The 21,802-nt window shown below is 51.0% G+C and overlaps 1 protein-coding gene and 1 long non-coding RNA gene across 4 annotated transcripts; one reads left to right on the top strand and one right to left on the bottom strand.

Annotated features, from left to right (window-relative positions):
• Positions 1–327: 327 nt before the first annotated feature.
• Ntpcr (nucleoside-triphosphatase, cancer-related) lies at positions 328–14,885 on the bottom strand. 3 transcript variants are annotated; one of them, XR_013426616.1, is made up of 6 exons: positions 14,770–14,885; positions 13,367–13,529; positions 12,683–12,779; positions 7,012–7,218; positions 1,021–1,155; positions 328–870 (listed from the first exon to the last, which is right to left on the bottom strand). XR_013426616.1 is itself a non-coding variant. In XM_078023061.1 (5 exons), the coding sequence occupies exons 1-5, from the start codon at positions 14,801–14,803 to the stop codon at positions 802–804; spliced, it is 570 nt and encodes a 189-aa protein (XP_077879187.1). In that variant the 5' UTR covers positions 14,804–14,885; the 3' UTR covers positions 328–801. The 3 variants fall into 3 exon arrangements, 2 of the variants coding, with proteins under 2 accessions (XP_077879187.1, XP_077879188.1); XM_078023061.1 differs by lacking the exon at positions 1,021–1,155; XM_078023062.1 differs by lacking the exons at positions 1,021–1,155; positions 7,012–7,218.
• On the top strand, positions 14,866–21,652 carry LOC120887473 (uncharacterized). Its single transcript, XR_013426617.1, has 3 exons — positions 14,866–15,322; positions 16,789–18,625; positions 20,111–21,652. It is a non-coding gene; the product is annotated as an uncharacterized LOC120887473 (long non-coding RNA).
• Positions 21,653–21,802: the final 150 nt, after the last annotated feature.

Below are 21,802 nucleotides of genomic sequence, written 5' to 3'. Positions count from 1 at the left end.
GGGGCAGTCTTATAATCCTACAGTGCCTAGGCTTTTCTACCTCCCTCTTCTATAGAGCCTCTGCTGTGGGCTGACCTTCCTCTTGACTGGCCAGCCCAGTGCTGAGAATAGTTCGCTCTGAATTCTTACCACCTGCTTTGAGGACAGCCATTGGCCCTTTTCCTGGAAGGGAAACAAGGCTCAAAAGTTAAAATAATGCACCCAAGCCAACGACCCAGGTAGGGCTCTGAAGGAACCTGGCCAAGCTCTTGCTGCCCTTCAGCCTGAGTGTCAGGTGGCAAAGGCCACTCCAAGGCCAGATGGCCCACCCACAGAAAGACCCGTGCATTTGAAACACCAGGTTTGCTTTAATTTTATTTAGCAATTAATGAAGACATATACAAGAGTTGGAGGAGAACCCCAAATGGCTTTCCTAGGAAACAAGACTTCGTGCTGCAGGAGACAGAACCCTGGACAGGTCTTTCACTTTCAGGACCTGCGGTAAACAGGCACTGAGCTTGCTGTCCACATGGCAACACAAGGACAAACTTCAGTGGAGCAAATTCCAGTGACTACTAGCACCTTTGCTTGGTTCCTGCTTTACCAGACCATGCACGGCTGAGGAGGAATGAACAGAAAGCCCTGAGCGTGAGCAGGCTGTGAGGGGCTGTGGTCAGCACACGGCCACCCTGACCTGCTGAACCTTGTGGGAAGCAGCTGTCAGCCTTCCTGGCCGCAAGGTCCAGAAGCCTTGAGGCATGGGCGTTTGCAGCAGGCCACTGGGCGCCTCCTGAGGGCAGCAGTGCAGGAAGCAGCCCTACCTCACTTCTCGCTGCTCTGCACACACGTCACAATATCCGGTAGAAGGAGGTTTCTGTTTTCCTTGGTGACCTGTGGGACAGGCAAAGAGCAGGCTTCAGAGCTCCTTCCTTCCCTCTGCCCTGAGAGGAAACACGGACAAGGAGAGCCAGGAAGTCTGGGAGGGAGCCGAAGCCAGCTCGCCAGGGACGCTCTGGGATGGGACAGGTGTCTCAGTCCCACCGTCAGCTCTGCAGAGACAGCTCAAGAAGTGCCAGGAGCCAGGCACAGTGGTGTACATCTGTGACCCCGAGCGACTCAGAAGGCTGAGGCGGGAGGATCCAAGTTCAAGGCCAGACTCAGCAACTTAGTGAGACCCTGTTCCAAAAGAAAAATTAAAAAGGGGCGGGGCTGAGGCCCAGTGGTTAAGCATCCTGGGTTCAATCCCTGGGAGGGCAGGCGGGACAGTCACACTGCCACAGAAGGAGCCACCACAGACCCAGGGGCACCCAGAACCCTGAATATGCTCCCAAGTCAGAACTACCTGGCCCCCCAGGGACTTGGCGGACCTGAGTGTTGCAAGAGGAGGGGCTGAGCCAGAGAAGTGATTGGATGAGGGCACCAGGAATGAGTCTTCCATCAAACACAAACAGGTCAATCAAGACAGCCAGAGCCTGTTCCAGCCCCACCTGCCCTGCTGCTGTATGTCTCCCTCACAGCCGGACTCGGCCCTCACCGCCTTCACCGCCAGACTCCGGCCCTCACTGCCAGACTCAAGCAGAACTAGAGAACGCAGAGGGCTCAGGAGGACAAGGCTGACTCCTCCTATCGCTGTGCCCCCAGGCCCACATGGACACCCGCTCCACACACAAAGGCAAGGACATCTCAGAAAGGACCCTAACAGTGGAATTCACAGACCAGGAGACGGGTAATGTGAATGGGGGCAGGGGTGACCAAGAAGGGGCCAGGGAGGCACAGGACTTAGAGGGGTAGCCCAGGGCTTCCACAGCTGGGTGCACCTGGGCATGGAGGGACCTGAGCAGAGACACACCTGGTATGAGGAAGGGGTACACTGGAGGCCTGCAGAGGCCAGTGTGGGCAGGCCTGAGAGGAGCAGCGGGCCCCAGCAGGCCAGCTCTGGTTTGACTGACCACCAAGGCAAATGTCTGGGAAACATCCCTCTGCACAATGGCATTTGGGGCTGGGATCTTTGGAGATGATTTGGATTGGATGAGGGCACCAGGTAGGGTCCCAGGACCTCATCAGCGGCTCTGTGAGAAGGGGAAGCCCCAGATGGCACTACGCTTCTCTCCACATGCAGAAGAGAGGTGGTCACTAAGTGTTGATCTGTGTCTCCCAGAGAAGGCAATGGTGCCTGGGTTTTCTAGGTGGACCTCCTACCTGTATTTCTCTGTGCAGTGGTGGTGGGGTTTCAGAGACATAATTCATACATCATAAAACTCACCTCCAGAGTAGAATTCAGTGTTTAGCGCATTCAGAGTCCACAATCCTCATGCTATCTAAGATTAGAACATGTCATCACCCCACACAGAAACCCCATTCTGTTACCCCCGCCCACCCTCCCTGGCCACTTCTACTCCGTCTGATAACTCTGCCTTTGCTGGACACTATGTTAGCAGGTCCACAGGTGTGGGACTCTGGCCACAGCCCATCTGGTACATTATTTGCCAGCCTCTTCTCCCCTCTGTGCTTGTCTTCCATTCTGGCTGGCGGCTCTGAAGCAAAAGGCTGACCATCTGGGTATAGTCCAACTCACCTATTTTTCCTTTGTCATTTAAGTTTTTAGTGTTCTTTCAAACAAGGCTTTGCCTAGCTGCTGTTCACAAAGATTGAGTCCTATATTTTCTCCCAAGAGTTCTATAGATTCACCTCTTATATTTAAATCTATGACCTATTTTGAGTTCATTTTGTGCCCAGTGTGAAGTAAGGGCCCAACTCCATTCTTTTGCATGTGGTTATCCAGTTTTCAGGCTCCGTTTGTGGAAAACACTGCTCTTTCCCCCATTGCACTACCCAAGCTCCCTCACAGAAATCAACTGATCACAGACTAAGAGTCTGTTTTTGAACTTTCCACTCTCTTCCGAAGGTTTCCATGTCTACCCTGCACTAGTGCCACAGTTTCAACTACTCTGAGTGAAACTTAAAATCAGCAAGTGTGAGTCCTCCAACATTGTTCTTTTTGCAGATTAATCGGCTGGGCCCCTTGTATTTTCATGTGCATTTCAGGATCGGCCTCTCATTTTCTGTACAAAGACCTGACCACCACTGACTTCTGATCTCACTGTATCCAGCATCTGGCGGATGAGCTCCGGCCCTGGCTCTGCATCCAGAGAGCAGGTGTGTGGTACAGAATTCCCAATAAAAAGAAAACAATTTATGTCCTATTTGTTTAACATACACACAGGAAAAAGAGCATGAGGTCTAAAAACTTCCATATTAGAAGTTGGGACCTAGCATCTAGTACACTTGTGATCCTGCAACCCCAAAGTGACAACTGAAAGAATAAAAATGGCTTTGTGAAAGAAGCAAGTTTAAAGGGCTCTGGATTCTGACCATGAAAGTAGATTTGGGTTAAATTAACACTTTTATAAAGCAGAAAAATCAAACAACTTCTAAGCATCTGAGCTCGTGTGGCCAAACCATGTGCTTTATCTCCAGGAACGGAGGCTGCAGAGTCGCGGAATCATGCCAGTGCTCAGACTCTGGAGTCACCGAGGACAGTGGGCACGGTTGCTGCTGCAGGCTCTGGTGGATGCTGCCTCCTGCCTTGCATGCTGCTGGTGGGGCGAGTCTGCAGGCTGAGCCTCCACACACGCTCCCAGCCTGCGGGTCTGCTCTGCCCTGTTCATCAGGAAACTACAAAAAGTACACATCACCCTTTCCAGTCCCCTGGATCCAAAAGGCTTTCACCTTCTGCCTCTCTGGCATCAATACAGCCATTACCTGTTGTTTTCATAATTAGCCTCCATTAGCCAAATACTAAAATAAGTTTTAAAAATTTTAAAAAAGTTTTTAGTGGTTATATTTAGAGAGCAATAGACTTTAGAAGTCATGAAAAAATTTGGCCAAAGTCCTGAAAGACCAGCATAACTTCAAGAAGGCCATGGTCAGTGCCCAAGCCTCAGCAGAGTTCCTACACCTCCAAGATCTTCCTGTGGCTGGAAGGTCTGCAGGCAGAACAAGCAGGACCAGGAGCCCAGCGGCACACAGCAGGTCAGGGAAGCACCTGGGCTGACCAAGATGGTACTGCCAACATCAGCAGCTCAGCTTCTGTTGGAATAGGGGAGGACAGCATCCGGCAAGGCAGGAGCATGTCCAGGGCAGCAGGGAGCACACACAGCCTAGAGGCCAGACAGCACCCCGGCTGCAGCCAGGGACTCGATCCAGGTGAGGCGCCAGGCTCATGGCACCTGAGGTGCCCACTGCAGAGGATCTGAACCTTGCCAATGCTGTGATGCAGGCTGAAAGGCAGAACAAGTCAGTGACTTCTCTCACAGAGACCAATGGCAGCAATGCCAAAGTCCACTCCAAAATTAAAAGTTAGTCACTGGAGACAAACTCTTGTCCCAGGTAACCACTAGCCTGATCCTCCCCCTGCCTAAGGCTGGTGCTCAAACAGCACTTGGAGAGGCTTTCTGGTCCCTCCAGAGACCTGTCCACCCTGCCTGGCCTTCCCTTCTGCCCAGCCATGGCTGGACGCATCCCATAACTGGATGTATCCTATGCACGCTTGCTTGGCAGGTCCCCTCCATGCAGCAAGGCTGCTGTCCTCGCTGGGGAGCCTGCAGGGGAGAGAGCAGCACCCACAAGCTCCCGAGGGCAGGTGGCAGGTCCACCACAGCTCTCCCGCCACACCTGTGGGGCAGTGGAGGCGACTGGAGCAGGGCTCTGCTTCCCTTCTGGAGACTGACTTTCTTCATCTACTTACTCACTAGAGAATGTCCTCACTTCTGTCTCACCTGCCCCATGTGATCTGGAGAGCCTGGGACACGCAGCCTTGGTGTGCAGTTCTGCCTCTGCGCAGAGTGTTCTCCCCAGGTTCCTGAGGGACCTTCACCTGGGCAGAGTCCTCTGGGTGCCCAGGTGCTGCTCCTAGCCTGGAGCAGAGCTGCACCTCCGGCCCCTGGTCTGACAGGGTTCTCTGCAGTCGCTGCTTCTGCCTGAGTCAGGGGCCGCTTTTCTCTCACTGCCCTCGGGACTCGTCTCAATGTCCAAGGCTTGGTGCTGAGGCTCTTGGCATGGACGCTTGGTCTACCCTGCTGAGGGTCACCAGGCTTTCTGAATCTGTAGGTTTGTGTCCTTTAACAAACATGGGAGATCTGGGCGACTGCACCTTACTGTCCCCAGGGCCCGCTCTGTGGGTAAACTATTGCTTTGTCTTCAAATCCACCAGTTCTTTCTTCTGTCAACCCCAGAAGGGTAGGCCTGTGGATTAACTTCTTAATTTGTTACTGTGTTTCATGGTTCTATAATATTCCTGGGATTCTCCTATCTTCTCTATTTTTGCTAAGACTTTCACTCTCTCTGAGACTTTCTATTCTTCATTTGCTTCAAGGGCCTATGATGGTCACTGAGACGGTGGCCAGACGCTAGGCTCAATCCTGCCCCGTGACCCCAACACAGTGGCTGGAAGTTGGTATCTGCTGGCCGCCTCTTCTCCCCCAAGGCAAAGCACTCCCAGCAGCCATGTCTATCATGCCACAATTTGAGTCCAGAGATCCCCAGCCCATCTGCCTCCTCCCCATCTCTCAGGCTTTCTGCTTGTCCTACAGATGTCATTGAGGCTCTAAGGCGGCGAGGAGAATGAGACATGATTTCCCCCACCCTGCCCCAAGTTTTTCTGAAGAGCAAAGTTGTTTGCCTGGCACTGAATCTGGGGGCATCTCCCTGCCACACCATGCGCCCCAGCCCCTCCCACCTGTGTGTTCACTGAGTGGGGGTGGGGGTGGGGGGTGGGGGACCTTCTCCCTTCTCTTCCCTACCCCTCCCCTCTGCTCAGATTCCTCCCTTCCATGCCTCTCCTGCCTCATGGTCCTTGTTCCTCACAGGTACCTGCTCCAGGGACGCTGCAGGCAGAGGACATTCTCAGACACATTTTTAAACATCCACTGTATCTTAGGATCAGAAAGGACCCAAGACCACATGTAAGCCAGCTGCTAAGGTCTGCTGACAAGGAACAACGTTCTGGTTCATAAGCCAGGACCAGAAAGGAGCTGATGCTTCATGTACCCTCATTAGGAGCAGTGATGGCCCTGCATGGAGGACGACCTCCTCCCTAGAGCAGGGGACACAGCCTCATCTCAAGACACAGCACTCACTCTGCACATGGCCCTCAGCTCCCTCGACCCTCCTCAGGACTTTCAGGTCTCTGGTGCTAACACTACCCGCCTTCCAGCATGAACGTGCCATCTTGGCACTCATTGCCTCTACCCCACAGACACTGTCATCACAAACCTCTACCACAGAGGCAGTGCGCAGAGAGGCAGGAGGGCTCAGAAGCCACTGTCATGAGGACTCCAGCCTCCACTGAGATGTCTCCTCCTGGGACAGACCTCCCCTGAGTGCTGCCCACCACCAGGCCACCTGGCCATGCTGCTGGGCCTTACTTCCCCACACAGGGCATCCGGCTTGTGTACTCAGCCACCTGCACTTGGCCACAGCTCCCTAAGAACAGACCCACCAAGACGTGGAACAATGCCATACACACGGTATGTGCTCAGTCAGCACCTGCCAAGGGAGTGCACACGTGAGAGGTGCATATGCCTCACTAGTTGGCTGTTTACCAGCCACAGGATGCTTGGTGGCAACATCACACCAGGGCCCACAGGCCAGGTGGTCTTGCCAATGTGAGGCAGGTGCTCATTCTGCTACAGCCCCACTGAGAAGCTGGCATCTTTCACTCACCACCTGCACCTGGAAGGCTTTTATCCTGGGGTGGGAACAGCAAGCAGAGCTCGCCAAGGGCACTCGCAGGCACAGAGGAGGGCAGAAGGGGGCAGCAGGGCAGACGCAGGGGCAAGGGAGGGTGGGAGGGGGCGGTGGGGCAGACGCAGGGGCACAGGAGGGCAGGAGGGGGTCATGGGACAGGACACTCTGTGACCCCCATGGTCTGTCAGCGTGTAGAGGATAGTTTCATGACATTGCAGTAGGGGGGAGCGGTGTGTCAAGGCCCAGGAGCAGGCGAGGGTACTGCCTCTGCTGATGGGTACTCACACTGAACACCTTCACGTCAGGCCTGCTCCGGATCTCCTCCACCAGGGCCAGTGGCTTTCCCTTGGGGATGGGGATGGTGCCCAGGACCACGGTCCCTGGCGAGGACAGTGTCTGGCGCACAGCCTGGATGAAAGGCTGGCTGAAGAGCTCCATCTTCCCAATCTCGTCAATGACACACACTCTGCGTCTAGGGCCACTGGAACCCACCTGGGGATGGAGAAACACACTGGACATCAGGCCACATCACTCGCAGGGCCCAAGGGCCACAGACTGTCCTTGCATGCAGACCTAGGACAAGGGCTCCCAGGAGCTTTCGGCATGGAGCACTTGGTTCTCCAAGTCCCGGCTTCCTGCAATATTTCTATTCCTCTGCGATGGTCCCAGGAGTGACCACACTTCATATTTATATGTACCCAGAAAACAGATGGCACCTAAATACCTCAGGTTTAAAAGAAACAAGACAGCAATGATTCTGGCCTCCTGACTTCGATTCTGAGTCTTCTCCGAGACATCTGGACAACCACTAGGCCCTTCCCCACTTGGGCCCAGCTGCAGCAGAAGCTGATCCTCTCAGGGCTGAGGTGGCTCAGGTGGAGGCCCCTCCTACATGTCCTAACCATTCACACACAGTCACCTAGCCCAACACACAGGTCCTCCAGACTGGGAGAGCTGTCCTGGGGCCAAGAAGGTCCTGCCAGCTGATAGGCAGCATGTAGTGTAAAGAGCCCCTCCTCGTGACAAGGGCTCCGAGTACCACTCTGGAGGCTTAGGCCTGTGAGGCCCAGGACAGATTAACAGGCCTGCTCTGGCCCTAGTTCCCCCTGGCAAATACAGATCCAACCGTGACGGGAGGCCTCCCAGGTATTGTTGCCCATTGCCCCAATTGTTCCAGGATGACCAGAACCTCCCTTCAATGGACACCCTCAGAGTGGGCACCAGGCATCCCTGAGCAGAGCATGCCATCAGGCCTCTGGCCTCTGTGAGGCAGGTATCTGCACTTCCTATAGGGGTACCCCACGGAGAGCACACGGAGGAGTCTGGAGTTCAATACAAGATGTCCCACTCCAAGGCCCCACCCACGCCTGTGCATCACACCCTGCATACACCTTCCTCCAGGAACAAGGAACTGTGTCCAAGAAATCCCTCTCACCGTGAAGAAGCCGCTCTCCAAGGCGGGCAGCACTCAGGTGCCCAGGTGGACAGAGGCACAGGCATGAACCCCACATGTATGGGTGGGAGCAGCATGTGCATGGAGCTGCTCAGCCAGTGGCCTGCTGGGCTGCGGACCCGACGGCAGGTGCAGGGACTGCTGTCCTCTCACCTGCAGCATTCACCACAACCGTTTTCAAAAAAATTCACACACTAGTAAAAATGTTCATTGCTATTTGAACTTTGGAGAAGAATTTTGATCTCTGCTGCCTGCTGTCCTTCTCCTTATTGGAAGCTGCCTGTGGGGGAGTGAACAGACTCCCTGCTACAAGGAGTGGTGACGACCTGTGTCTAACTGGCAAGTGGCTGGGGGCAGTCCTGGCTCGGGGTTCAGCGCCCCAAGGCGCCACGCCTTGGTGGGACAGGCACTCCAAGGACAGCAGTTCAACCTGCTTGCCACTAGGGCTTGTAGAGGAGACCACTCTCAACAGAGCCCTGCGAACAGGGCACCAGGAAGATGCTAAGAGGGGAGAGGGAGGAACCGCACTGTGGCCACAGGAAGGAGGCTGTCTGGAAAACGACCATGTCCTCTCCATCAGCACGGCCTTCGCTATGCATAGTTCCTGTCACCCCAAGTGGCTTCCAGCGCAGTCTCAATTCCACAGTTCAGGACAGCTCTACCTCACAGAAGCTGTGCTACCCAGCAAGGCTTTGGGCACTTCCTCTGCAAAACAGGAACACCGTGGCAGCATTCTGAGGATTGAGCCTCCAGTCTGACGGAGTCTGCACTCAGTGACAGCCAACACCAACGTGCTGCCATCAGCATCCGGCAACACAGAAGGACCAACACATGAGAACGCACAGGCAATTTTTCAAAGAACAAAATTACAATTATAATTGTAATTAAAGTAGTATGGTATTGATACAAAAATGAAAGGATCAACAGACGGTAACAGCTGACCCTGAAACATCATACACACTTGGGTTTTAAAATATGATTTATGAAGCATAATACACTAATTGGAAGTGAGTTGTTTAATAAATGGTTTTAGCAAGTAAGCTAAGAATCTGGAAGGAACCCAACTGTCTCCTTGTGTTACAGTCAAAATAAATCCAGACGGACTGACTGAAAGCAAAAGCACAGAAAAGAAGAAAAGTAAAGTAAAATTTTATGTTAATTTTGAATAGAGCCAAGCTTTCCTTATGTTTAAAAAAAAATCCCCAAAGTAAATTGACAAACAGAAAAATAGAATCAATAAATATAAAAAGGTTATCTGCCTTACAAAAGGTTTCCTAAGCTAAAGAGGAAAAAATGGGAAAATAATGAAATAACAATTTAGACTAAAAAAAAAACCAAACTAATTGAAAACCATTTAACCTCATAAGTACCTTAAAAATGGAAATCAAAACTAAGAAGTGTTTTCCAAGTGTAAATCAGTGTGCCCACAAAGTGCCTGAAACAAGGCTGTGCTCACACTGGCAGGGAGAGTGGCCCTGGGAGCACAGGCTCCTCCCACCTACACTGCCTGTCAGGCTCCACAGAGGATAGCACAAGTAGGTGCAGAGCTCCTGCGAGGGGCTTGGTGACAAGGCCACTCCCCCACAGGAACAAGGTGTCCATACAGAGGGGCCACAGCTACATGGAAGATGAAATCCTCACTCTGAGATAGCAGATCATCAAACTTCAGTTTTGAAGATTATTAAGTTATGAGATGTCTTCCAGGCCACTCAGACCATAGGAAAATCAAACCACGCCCATAAAATGACAGAGGCTGCTCCCCAGTTCTGATCAACTGAACAGACACACCGGGCAGAGCCGGGCAGAAGCACAGCAGGCCCACAGCGGCTGTGCCAGTGACAAGGCCTGAGCTACTCATATTTTCTTTCTTCTTTTTAAATATTGTACAACATTTCTTTTACCATGTGCAGAGAAAATTTCAATATTTAGGAAAATAATAAGTGACAGCCTCAATTAAGGAGAGGTGTCAGCCCTGGGGTGAGCCATCAACACAGTCGGGCCTGAGGGGCTTCCTAGAGGTCTAGATCCTTTCCCACAGACACCTGCCCTCCTCCCTTCCCCTGCTCTGCTCTATCTCCGCTCTGTCTGCAGAGACTGGCAGACACCCACGCTAAGGCAGCAACCTGAGCCTCCTGGCCTCCCCTACCCCAAGCTGCTGCCAGCTCCCAGCCCATCCTGCTTCCCTGGGGACGAATGGGCCAGCCACGCTGGTCCAAACCAAGAATTATTTTTCTTACATTTTTCAGAGTATTTTTAAAAGAACTCAACCAGCCTTTCACCCTAGTGAAGCTCTTACACATTGTAAGGCACTTTGTCAGAGCCTATCCTAGGACCTGGCGCCCCAAGCTCAACACTGCAGCCCTGGTTGGAGGGCCTCACCTGCCCCACTGGGGTTTCCAAAGCTTCCGGCCCACCTGGTCAACACCTGCCAACAGCAAAACCCATCTGCCCCTATTTTTGTTGCCTAATCTTTTTGTTTTTATAAAAGCTAATCACTGGCTCCTTCTCCTTTCTTCATTACAATAATGTGGGGGACGGAGGGGAGAAATATTTTAGCTCTAGAAAACAAATCCAGGCCCTAACTGGGCAGGGATGCCCAGTGGAGGGCTGCTCCCACCTGGCACCTGAAGGTCTGGGCTGCTGGTCAGCACAGAACTTGTCTTTGTTTCCTAATTAAGAAGACAGATGCAGGCTCTTGATGTGGTCAGTACGGGGACACTTATGTAACCCTGCAGCCAGACATAAGGCACGCGCCCTCTCTCCCAGAACTCTGCCTGCCGACAGGAAGTAAAAATCAATTCAGTGTATTGATTTGATGCTCAGAGCCAGGCTCTTCACTGGGAATTTCATTAGATGCATTTCACTTGCTGTTTGAACACTTAGAGGTATTTTAAGGAAAAATACCACATTCTCTACTGTTCCCAGGGATCAGAACAGGGAAGGTTTCCAAAGCAGAACAAGGAGGGGGAGGTGAGCACAGCTGAGGAGGCCAAGGAGACTGAACCCCTTTGCTGTGGCCTCCCAACCAGGGCACAAGACCCTGCCCACTTGAGGCACCCTGGGCAGGCTGGATATCAACTCTAGCAGTCTTGGCAACCACCAAAGTCTCCCCCGCACTGCTCAACTGCACTCTGGGAATGAGGGGCAGAAGGGCCCAAGCTAGGAGGAAGGAGTGCCAGCTATAAAGATGGTGAGTGCTGGGAGCCTAAGATGGGCACGGCCCTGACATCTGTGGGCGACAAGGAAGTCGGATTCCAGTCCTGGTGCAGTAGAAAGCCCTGGAAGGTTTATAACAGGTTCTTGAGACAAGTTCATACCACTCCATTTCACAAAAGTAAGTCTAAGATCCGAAGCAAGGCCCCTAGCCTGTACCTCGGCCCCACCCTGTACCTCGGCCCCACCCTCACCAATCCTACTTCCTTCTCCTCCTCCTCCTCCTGCCACCTAGAAGATTCTCCCTGGACCACCCCTCCCCAGTCATCCCAACAGTCTCTCCTCTTGGCTTCCTCTTGGTGGATATCAGCTCCTAGGGACCCCTTCCTGGCCCCCCGGCCCCGCCCACCCCTCGATGCTCTCACAAGGATGCAGCAGGGGTCCAGCCTCACTCACATCCACAGCCTGCTAGGCTAAGTCTCCAGAGGTGAGCTTATGTATGTTTTGTTCATGACCCTGAACTTGATTCAGGACTTGATAATATGTGACAAATAAATGCAAAAACAGATAATAGTCAACAAAACCAAAAGCTGGTTCTTTGAAAAGATCCTCTAAGTTGAAAAACCTCTGACTAGACTAATTAGGGAAAAAACAGGAGAAGAGCTATAAATAAAGAAGGAATGAAAGAAATTTCAACACAACTAAGTTTACAAAATAAAATAAATTTGTAACTTAGATGAAATGAACAAATTATCAAAAGACACAAATTACCACAATGAACCCAGTAAGAAATCAAAAAACAGCAGATGTATAACAAGTAGAGATTAAACTCATAATTAAAAAGCTTCTCATGAAAAGCTTTTTAGGCCTGTGTGGCTTCCATGCATTCAAAGAAAAATGAATACCAACCATTCACAAAGTCTTCCAAAAATCAGAGGAGGGACACCAGTATTGTCCTAAGATCAAAGCCAAAGATGCCAAGAAAATAAAGTGAGAACACAGGCCTCTGAACACAGATGCAGACCCCTCAGTCCCAGCAATGAACAGTAACAGAGAAAGGGCTCCATACTCAGGGAAGCAGGGCAGTCCAATCTTTGTGGTGTGGGTAGCTGAACTTGAGAGCCCTCCTGGTCACCCTAGTGGAGTACCTGTATGTGCCAATCAAGAGGCAAGGCCTTCGTGTGCATCCCAGGGTATCTCACGCTGCATTTCCTTAGCTCAACTATTTAGACAGTTTAAATCATAAACTGCACAACTGTCCTCCCTGAAGGAGCAAATGTCATTCTGCTCCCCTGGAGCCTCCGTGACGCAGAGCACAGGCAGGCTCAGGAGGCAGAAACACATACTCACGTTCCTCAAGACAGGAAGTGCCAACTGCTCAAAAGAAGTCACGTCCACCACGTACTGCCCAACCCGGCACTCGCGCTTTCCAGGCACAGGGTCTGGACTGAAAGAAAAGACACTGCTTTGAGGAGGGGTCTGGTGTGGATTCTGGTGCTTGGCAGCCCACTGCAGCACTGGCCTTCTGCACATCCACCCCGACCTCAGCAACCACCTAGTGAAGAGGCCGCTCTGAGCACTGGTCCCGCTGACTCCTCTCCTGAGAACTGCATCACACTGCCTGTCTGCATCCCACCAGGGCCTTGCAGCGTGACCGCAGCCCTGCAGCCCCAGTGTCCAAGCTGTCTGGCCAGACACAGGGCCATGAGTTACCACGGGAGAAAAGCACAGGACTCTGGCCCACATTCCAAATGAAAGGTGGTGCTTATTGTTCCCACAGTGGTCTCCATTTCCTTTTTCTGGCACATCTCTCGAGCCCTAGATACTTCAAGATAGAGGAGGTCATCGGGCTCAGCCCCAAGTTCAGGGAGACACGGACTCTGAACCATTGGGAAAGGGAGGCAGAGTGGCATCCAAGAACCCCACAGGGCACTTTTGGAGAATTTAGCTCTGGTGGAGTCAGAATATAAAAGCTCTGAACTTGGATAGAAGGGCAGCTTAAGGATAAAACCCACAGAAATGAAGCATCAGTACCCAACTCTGGACAGAGGCCCCCGCGTGCCAGACAAAGTGACAACATCAAATCCTGTCCTTCTCCCTCCCTGCCTGACTTCTTCTGTGTAAAATCCATCCACAGGCACCCCAGAGGACTTCAAAACCTCACTGGCTTTCTGGATCAAGGTTGTTTTTCCAACCCCTGAAAAACACAAAGAAGAGGTCCATCAGGAGGTGCTCCCCAGACATAGCACACACAACACGTGCCACTCCAGAAGGGCAACAAAGGGAGGCAGAGAAGTAGGCTGCACTCAGATTTATGAATATGAATCTCACTCTGATCTTGATTGCTCCAGGTGTTACAAACGTTTCAATGCTAGCAGAAACAAACACAGTGAAAACATGAATGGCATCCTGAAGTTTATTCAGGTTCTGAAACATCCTCAGCTTTGTCTCATATGCAACCCCAGCATGTGCAGACTGCTTCCAAGATGCGTTTGCATCCAGAATTGAGCTTTGTTTCCTCCCAGGTTCACCCTTCTCACTTTTCCACCTGGGAAACAACAGGGGCCATGCTTAGGTGAGAGGCTGGGTGCTGGAGACCAGGCCAATGCTTACTGGTGGGAAAATCCCTTTATTCCACAGTCTCCTAAAATGCATCTCTTAAATCCCGGATCTCCTAAATCCCCCCCTCACACACACCGCCTAGTAAAGTAAAGCTCCTGAGTCTGCACCATGCAATGAAAAGCTCTAAAGCTCTGAAGAGGCCCTATCCATATTAAAGGCCCTGCAGAGTCCTGGGCCTGGCTGACAGGAGCATCCTGATGGGGGAGATGAAATGTTGCAGGTAAGATCCAGGCTTATCTGCAGTACCGCAGTCCCTAGCCATTTACTACCAGCCTCTGCGCCTGACCCACCATAACCTCCTGTGTCTTTACTCTGAGCTGACCTCGGCTTCCACCCACGCTGCAGCTAAGAAGGCCACTTCTGCGGCCTATGGAAGCCCCGCCTACTGCAGCGTACTTGGAGCGTGCACTGACCCATGAGATTCTTTCGTCCTGTAACCACGAATTTGCACGACCTGTCCACGGTGCCGGTCGCCCAGGGTAACTGAATCCGCGTTCCCGGCCTGGGTCACTCATTGGCTCAGAAGGGCCATCTTTTCATTTCCCTTGGGCAAGAGCGGTTTTTTGCGTGGACGTGACCTTTGCTACTTGGGGCTAAGTGAATGACACCAGGTGACGACCTCCGCCCCAGGACCGCACTGATTCGCGGCCACCGGTCTCGCACTGGCGCCCCGCCACCTCCGGGCCTCGGCCGCGTCCACCTGCACCGGGGCCCGGCCTCCTCCCCCCCCCGGCGCGGAGGTCCTGCGGGGCCGGGGCCGCTGCAGCGCGAGCTCGGAACTCGGGGGGCCCCCCGGCCCGCTACCCAGCGCTCACCTGGCGGCCCGGTGAGGAACACGTGGCGCGCCATGCTGGCAGGCAGAGCTCGGCGCCGCCGCGTCCGGGTCGGGTCAGCCCCGCCCCGCCCCGCCCCCGAGCCGCAGGCTCCGCCCTGCGCCTCCGCCCGCGCATGCTCCGACCAGGCCTGGGCGAGCTGCGGGAGCTGCGCACCTCTGAGCCACGGGGGCTTGGCGGGGGGCGAGCTCGCGCTTGGCCCTTGGTTCGGGGCTTGGGGGCGGTGTCAGCTACTGAGCCTTTGCTGCCCTGGGGCCGCCCCTCTGCTGCAGGCCCCCCAGGCTGCGGCTTGCCCCTCTGCTTCTGGGCAGGCTTCGGAAAGGAGCAGGCCTGACTACATGCAGCTGTGAGCGCAGTGTTCTTGACCACGCGGCGTCCCAGAGCCGCAGGGGCAGCTGTGAGCTTACCCTGAGGCCTGACCGCCACCTTCAAGATGAGGAGTGTCAAGACAAGGTTACACAGACCTAAAGAGCTACTTGGCTTTTATTGGAGTCCGAAAATAAAATGTGCATTGGCAATGAGCAGAGCAGAGGAGGTAGGCAGTTACATGCAGAAAGGAGCTTAACAAACGGCTACTCTCTTTATGTGGTTAAAATAGAAGAAGCTTCCTTCCTGTGCTGGCTCAGGTGGGCTGGAATCTTCTGTTGCTTTAGGAAAACTGGCCTCTTTGGAAGTTCAGTTTGATAACCAGGTACTTGCACAAGTGACTCCATTCCAGCTTGGTCTGGTCTCAGGGGCCCAGTGCAGGAGCTCAGTAAACATATCAGGGGTCACTGGGCTTAGGTGAGTCCTCAGCACACTTGCCCTTTTTCAGGAAGTTCCTAAAGTCCACTGAGTGTGAGCCACTGGTTCAGGTGAATATCCCATCTGCAGCCACACATGGAAGCCAGTCTTCCCTGCATACCCTTGCCCCCCAATCTGAAGGATCTCAGGCAGAGAATTAAGTAGCTCCCTGCCTCACTTAACCACTTCAAATTTCCACCCATCAAAATGAAATGACAATGGCCTTGGGCCAGATTTACCTGTAAACTCCTTCAGTCTAATGTGTGGTTTGACTTGTGATCAATCATTTTCCATCCTGGCTGAGAAAGCAATTTCAGTGAGTGCTCAGCTTAATTGGGTTGTGCCCACACAACAGACCTCCTGGATTCCAGTTAGCCTATAATATGTGGCAGTCATGTGGCCTCAGTTTCTTGCTTAAAAAGAAACAAAACAAAATTTAAAAATGAGTCAGATTTATAAGATATAGCTATCACCACCATTTCTGCAACATTTATAACAGTATATCACTTATCCCCACGGTAATGTAATGTAGGGCCTTTCACATCTTGTACCTGCATGAAAATTTGAGTCAATGAACAGGATATAGGAAAATAAACCCATAGAATGATCTTCCAAAAGGAAGAAAGAAAGGGAAAGGAAACATATGCAGACAAATGTATCTCTTGTTTTAAAACACTAATTCTAAATGTTGGTAAGGTAACATTTTTCATTGCTGACAGGCAATCTGGAAGAGGCTCACCAGAAGCATCTTGTGATGCTCTGTATGGGATTCTGGCACGAATATAGGTAGCTCAAGGATGTATAGAATCAAGATCTAAAGATTCAGTGTCTCAGGAAAGAGAAAGAAAACTCTTCCTTAAACAGATGTTCTTTATTCATTAAAAACTACTTCTTTTGGGGGGATTTCAGAAATGTTTTAACTCTATGATAATTGATTGAACACTGATTTGTACAGTTTTCTTCTATGTGTTGTGTTTTACAACGGTAGCACAGGTTAAATAACCTTGTCTTCTAGAGATTAACAAGAGGGGACAAAGTGATTAGCAACAAAATACCATCCTGAATGAATGGCATTTTCCTTTGTCATCTAATCAAGATGCTGTGGACTGACTCTGTCCCCCAAATGCATACTGAAATCCTACCCAATATGAAGAATCATGAGGTAGGTAGGTCACAGGGAGGAGCCATCATGAATGGGATCTGTGCTCTTGCAAACAGGTGGAAGAGAGCTCTGCTTACTGTGCTCCCTGCCAGATAAGCACACAAGATGATCAACACTGGCAAACCAAGAGAGACCTTCACCAAAAACCTGAGGATGTCTGCTCCTTGCTCTTGGGGTTCCTGCCTTCAGAATTGTGAGAAATATATGTTTTCTATTTAAGCCACCCAGTCTCTGGTATTATATTACTGAAAACTGAGCTAGTGATACTGGTCCTTTAGAGATCAGGAATAGGTCCTTATTCCCCAGAAGTTTAAATACCCAAGAAATGCTGAGTCTATCATAGAAAGCAAGTTTTATTTAAGAAAGAGACAGAGACAGACTTCTCTGAAGAGAAGGGGCCCCAGAGCTGGTATCCATAGGAAGGGGTGCATCTTGCTCTTTTATAGACCTCAGAACCCCTCTTTTTGATTTATTGTCTTCTTTCTTCCTGAGAGCAGGGACATGGAGGTTAATTGTTAGCAACCCGAGTGCCCAGGAACATGATGGCAGAGGTTAACACTTCTCTGTTTGATAGCCAGTCCTCATCCTCTCTCCACCCCTTTCATTCCTTACCTACACTGACTGCCTGACCTTCAACCCTGCCCCAGTTTGTTGAAGAATTAACATGTCCTGTCCACTCAGGCCAGGCAGGGCTACAGGCAAATTGCTTTGGGGTAAAGGAAGCTTATGAGGGTCAGCACAGTGAGCCCATTTTATACTCATGTTCCCAACATTCTCATCAATCTGTCTCCTTACACCAGGACACAAGGTGGACATTCCCAAGGAACATGTGACTGCAGCTCTTCTTTCTGCAGACCTTGTGCAGTCTCCCTTTGGCTAGAAGGAGCACTGTTCTTTAGGGAAGCAGTTTGTGAATACCTCTTAAGTTAGAGAAGCCCAGAAAGTCTGAAAAACAAGGTTCTGTGAGGGTTTTCCATATTTCCCTTAGCCCAGGACTGTCCTAGTTTTAAAACTAAGTCCCCTGTCTTAGGAAACCCCTTAGTCCCTAGCCAACCAGCAGAAATGACCAGAATTCTCTCTAGCCTCATGAAATAATGGGAATAAATAAGATTTTCATAATGAACTGCCAAGGGCCAGACAGGTGCAGGGCAGAGGAGGCTGGGAGCAGAGCTGCTTGGCCCTGCCGCCATCTCAGGAGGATGGTGCATTCTGCAACTATGTTTTCTTCAGGTTCAAGGTCGTTCCTCCCACCTGATCCCATCAGTTGAAGATCTGTTATGTGTAAAATAGTGTGGCACTTATTCAGGTTTGAATCTATCTCTAATGGATAGGAACCCCAAATCCCTGCATCTAATGAGCATTCAGTGGCGGATCTGAAAGGAGCTGTCTGTTGAACACACCTCCCTCCTTCCTTCTTTGCTGTCTTTTCCTTCCTTTCTCCCTTCCACTCACTATCTGTTCCAGATACTGTGGTAAATGATAGGGATTAAACTGAAATTGCTTCTGTCTTGAGAAGATTAAGTTAAAAACACTGCCTTTTGTACCTGAGGTCCAAATTTTGAAGGAAAAAAAATGCCCATGAGTTGCAGTGTTTTTTCTTTCAAAATGAAAATGTCTTTATTCAAGCTCCCTGGGAAGAGTTCCACTCCCACCCTTGTTGAATGAAGCTTGCCACTGAGCAAGCCCTTTAGCCACCAGCCTCTCAACAGTCCACATGTCTAACATGGGAAGAGCTAACACTCACATAGTGCTTCCTGGTGTGCCAGGCTTGGTTCTAAGAACATTAGAGATTATATTGTGTGTGTTTTTTTTTAATCAGAAAGTTTGCTATATATGGAGAAACCAAGGCATGGAGAGGTTAGTGTCCAAAGCTGGCATTATCCATCCATCCAGGTATGTACCTATCACCATATTCATCCATCTAATCATCCATCCATCCATCAACACATCCTTCTATTCACCTATTCATCCATCCATCCATTCACCCATTCATCCATCCGTCCACCCACCCATCTATCCATTCACACATCCATCCATCCACCCACCCATCCATCCATTCATACATCCATCCACCCACCCATCCATCCATTCACCTATCCATCCATTCACCCATTCATGCATCCATGTAGAAGCATATACAAACACAGATGTTTCTCATGCACACGTGTCCCAATACACCCTTAGGACAAGTATAAAATATCCTAAATCAAAAATGCACTTACTACATAACCTACAGAACACCCCAGCTGAGCAGCATAGTGCACGTGGGGTGTCATTTGTTGGCCCCTCATGATGGCAGGGCTGACTGGGAGCTGCTGCTCACGGTTGCTGCCCGGCATCCAGAGTATTGGAATGTATATTGCTATTCTGGGAAAAGATCCAAATTCAGAATTTGGAAGAATCTTTTCTGCTGAGTGTGTATCATGTTCACACTGTTGTAAGTGGAAATGCTGTGAATTGAAGCCCCCGAAGTCCAGGACCACCGTGTGCGTGTGTATGCAGTTCAGACTCAGGCTTGGGCCGCAGCCTCTCTCCTCCAGCGTCTGCAGTGTGCTTCTGTTTATTGATGTACATTTTACTCTTGTCCTGAAAGTAGATCAGGGGCAATATCATGAGGCAGGAGGGGTTGTTGGGGACTGCAGACACGGTTCGCTGGGCAATTTTCCCTCTTCCAGGAAAACCAGAATCATATTACACAGGGATAAGAGGGCGAAAGCAGCTCTTTTAATAGCTGTGAGAGCAGACATCACACAGGGCCTCTCTTGGCCTGATTGTAATCGAGCTATCCTCCCCAGGGCTTTCCAGAATCATAATTACTATCACATAGGGCCTTTTGTCAGCTTTTCATCACTGTGACCATAGTACCTGGATATAGCAACTTGAAGCAGGAGAGTTATTTTGGCTCGTGGTTTCAGTCTACGCTCCACCAACTCTATTGCTCTGGGCGTAAGGTGAGCAGAGCTTCATGAGTGTGGAGGAAGCTGCTCAGCTCATGGCAGTGGGGAGTGGCTCAGGGAGGAGGAAAAGCGTAGGAGAAGGGGCTGGAGAAGGGGAGCCTTCTGGGGTGCTCCCCATGGCTGGCTTCCTGCAGAGAGGCCCCCCCTCCCATCCCAGACAGGCAGTGCACTTTGATCCTGTCCTGGGCCAAACCTTGTTGTCCCTCCTAACACCATGTGTGGTCTGAAACCGGGTTGGGTGGATATGTGATGTCAACTGTGGCACACTAACAAATTACCTGGGGCATTTTAGGGCAAGGTTGCTCATCTTCCATGTGGAGAAGCCCCCGTGGGCTAGTGAAACTGGATTTCTATCACCCCAGGGTGAGAGAGGGCTAGTTTTCCTAGAGATGTGGACAGACAGAAAATCTCTTTTCTTAAGGTCCCTACCTCCAGCCCCTCACCTGGTTTCATAAGGAGGCTCCAAGCTGAGGCAAGAGCAGCACAGAGCTGCAAAAGAGCCTGGGCACATCATCCTGCCTGCAGCCTGGGCACCCCACCTGTGGTTGCCTGGCCAGTCCTTCCATTTGAAGATCTCAGGTCGCTGGGGCTGCCCTGCCTGAGGCAACCCTGAAAGATGCTGAGTGCCACCCACCCTGGTACAAGGCCACAGGAAGGTGCTGGCCAGGGGCACAGCCAGCCTTGGCTGCCTGGAGCTGCAGCTTGGAACAGGACAGACAGAATGCCCCACGCCACTTCCTGGGCCTATGCACATTTTTTCTGCTCCAAAGGCTCACTGCCACGCCATCTTCCCTCCCTGCCACAACCTCCTTGCTCCTGACCCAGAACAGGCCGAGAATCCCTGATGGGTGCTCTTAGTTTCCTGAGTGCTCTTAGTTTCCTGAACTTCTCGTTTGTTTCTCTCATCATGGTTGTAATTGAATGATGACATCTGAGTTTGTTTTGTGACTTTGTCCTCTGGAATGAAGACTCTATGGAGGAACTAGCTCAGGGTTATTCACCAATGAGTCCCTAGCCTACAGGCATTTGGTTTGCTAAGTAAATAAATTTCTAAACTCAGTACTTCATTTCTCAGCGAGACTCTTTACAAATCCCGGAGAAGTGCAAGTGACAAAGGCAGCACTGGGAACCCTTTTGCTGTGACACCCCACACAGCTACCTCTTCCACCCTCAGAGTGAGGAGCAGCCCTTGGGTAAGAAAGCGACACTGACTGAATCAATTGGGTCACTCCACAGGAGTTTGGGCTGACTAAATAGACACAGACATAGAAAGTACCTTTTTCTTTCGGTTCAGTGACCATTCCTCAGCCACAGCTCCCACAAGGGGGGCAAGGCAAGCAAGAAAGAGGGAGCACGCCTCGAACCCAGGTTTTACTAATGGGGGAAGCTAATCTATGGAACATTCCATCCAAAAAAGGGCACAGGGGTAGGATTACAACAGAGGGGAGGGTGTCACTCAACCCAATCAGGTGACGCCCACTCCCTGAGCTGCATCTTCTTATCCAAGCAGAGGTAAAGTTCACCTGTAGTGCAATGGCTGCGATACCAGTCCAGTATCTCTTTACTCAGGACTTAACAGTGTGTCCACAGCTCCTGTCCAGAGTGGCTCCTGACAAGGTATGGCTGGTTCTTACCTGCCCATGCTTCTCCCCTGCAGAACACATACTCAATGCATGTAACAGTTATTTAATGATACAATAAAATCTGCCCAGAATCAATACAGAGAGCACTCACATCCATCAGATGGCTACTGTCAAGACTAACAACAGAAACAGAAAATAAGTACTAATGAGGATGTGGAGAAATCAGGACCCTGCGCTCTCATAGGATCCTCGTGAGCTCTATATGCGGGAGGTGAGCTGGCGCGGCTTATATCCTGTTAGTATGCAAGATCTCCTTCCTCTCCAGGTCTGCTCTTACAAATTGTTAAAAAAATAAAAATAAAAACAGTTGTTTTTCCCTGCGTGGTTGTCCACAGTCTGGGATTTGGTGACCCACACACCAAGGCTGTGAGGGAATCAACACATTATAAAATCATACTCTAATCCTAGTGGGAATTCCAGGAAGGAGACTGAGAGTGGGGGAAGGAACCAAGAGAAGATGGCCCAAGAAC

The sequence above is a fragment of the Ictidomys tridecemlineatus genome, chromosome 10 (assembly GCF_052094955.1).
Source record: "Ictidomys tridecemlineatus isolate mIctTri1 chromosome 10, mIctTri1.hap1, whole genome shotgun sequence".
In the NCBI taxonomy this organism is placed as follows: Eukaryota; Metazoa; Chordata; class Mammalia; order Rodentia; family Sciuridae; genus Ictidomys; species Ictidomys tridecemlineatus.
This window is presented reverse-complemented; position numbering and strand designations above follow the sequence as displayed.

Bases quoted from the DNA above. Each gene is read 5' to 3' on its own strand.
- Ntpcr (XM_078023061.1), bottom strand. From the start codon at position 14,803: ATGGCGCGCCACGTGTTCCTCACCGGGCCGCCAG. The intron at 12,780-13,366 runs GTACTGATGCTT...CTTTTCTTTCAG, and splicing joins GGGCCTCTGTCCAGAGTTGG to TCCAGACCCTGTGCCTGGAA. The intron at 871-7,011 runs GTGAGTACCCAT...CCTGTCCCACAG, and splicing joins CTGACGTGAAGGTGTTCAGT to GTCACCAAGGAAAACAGAAA.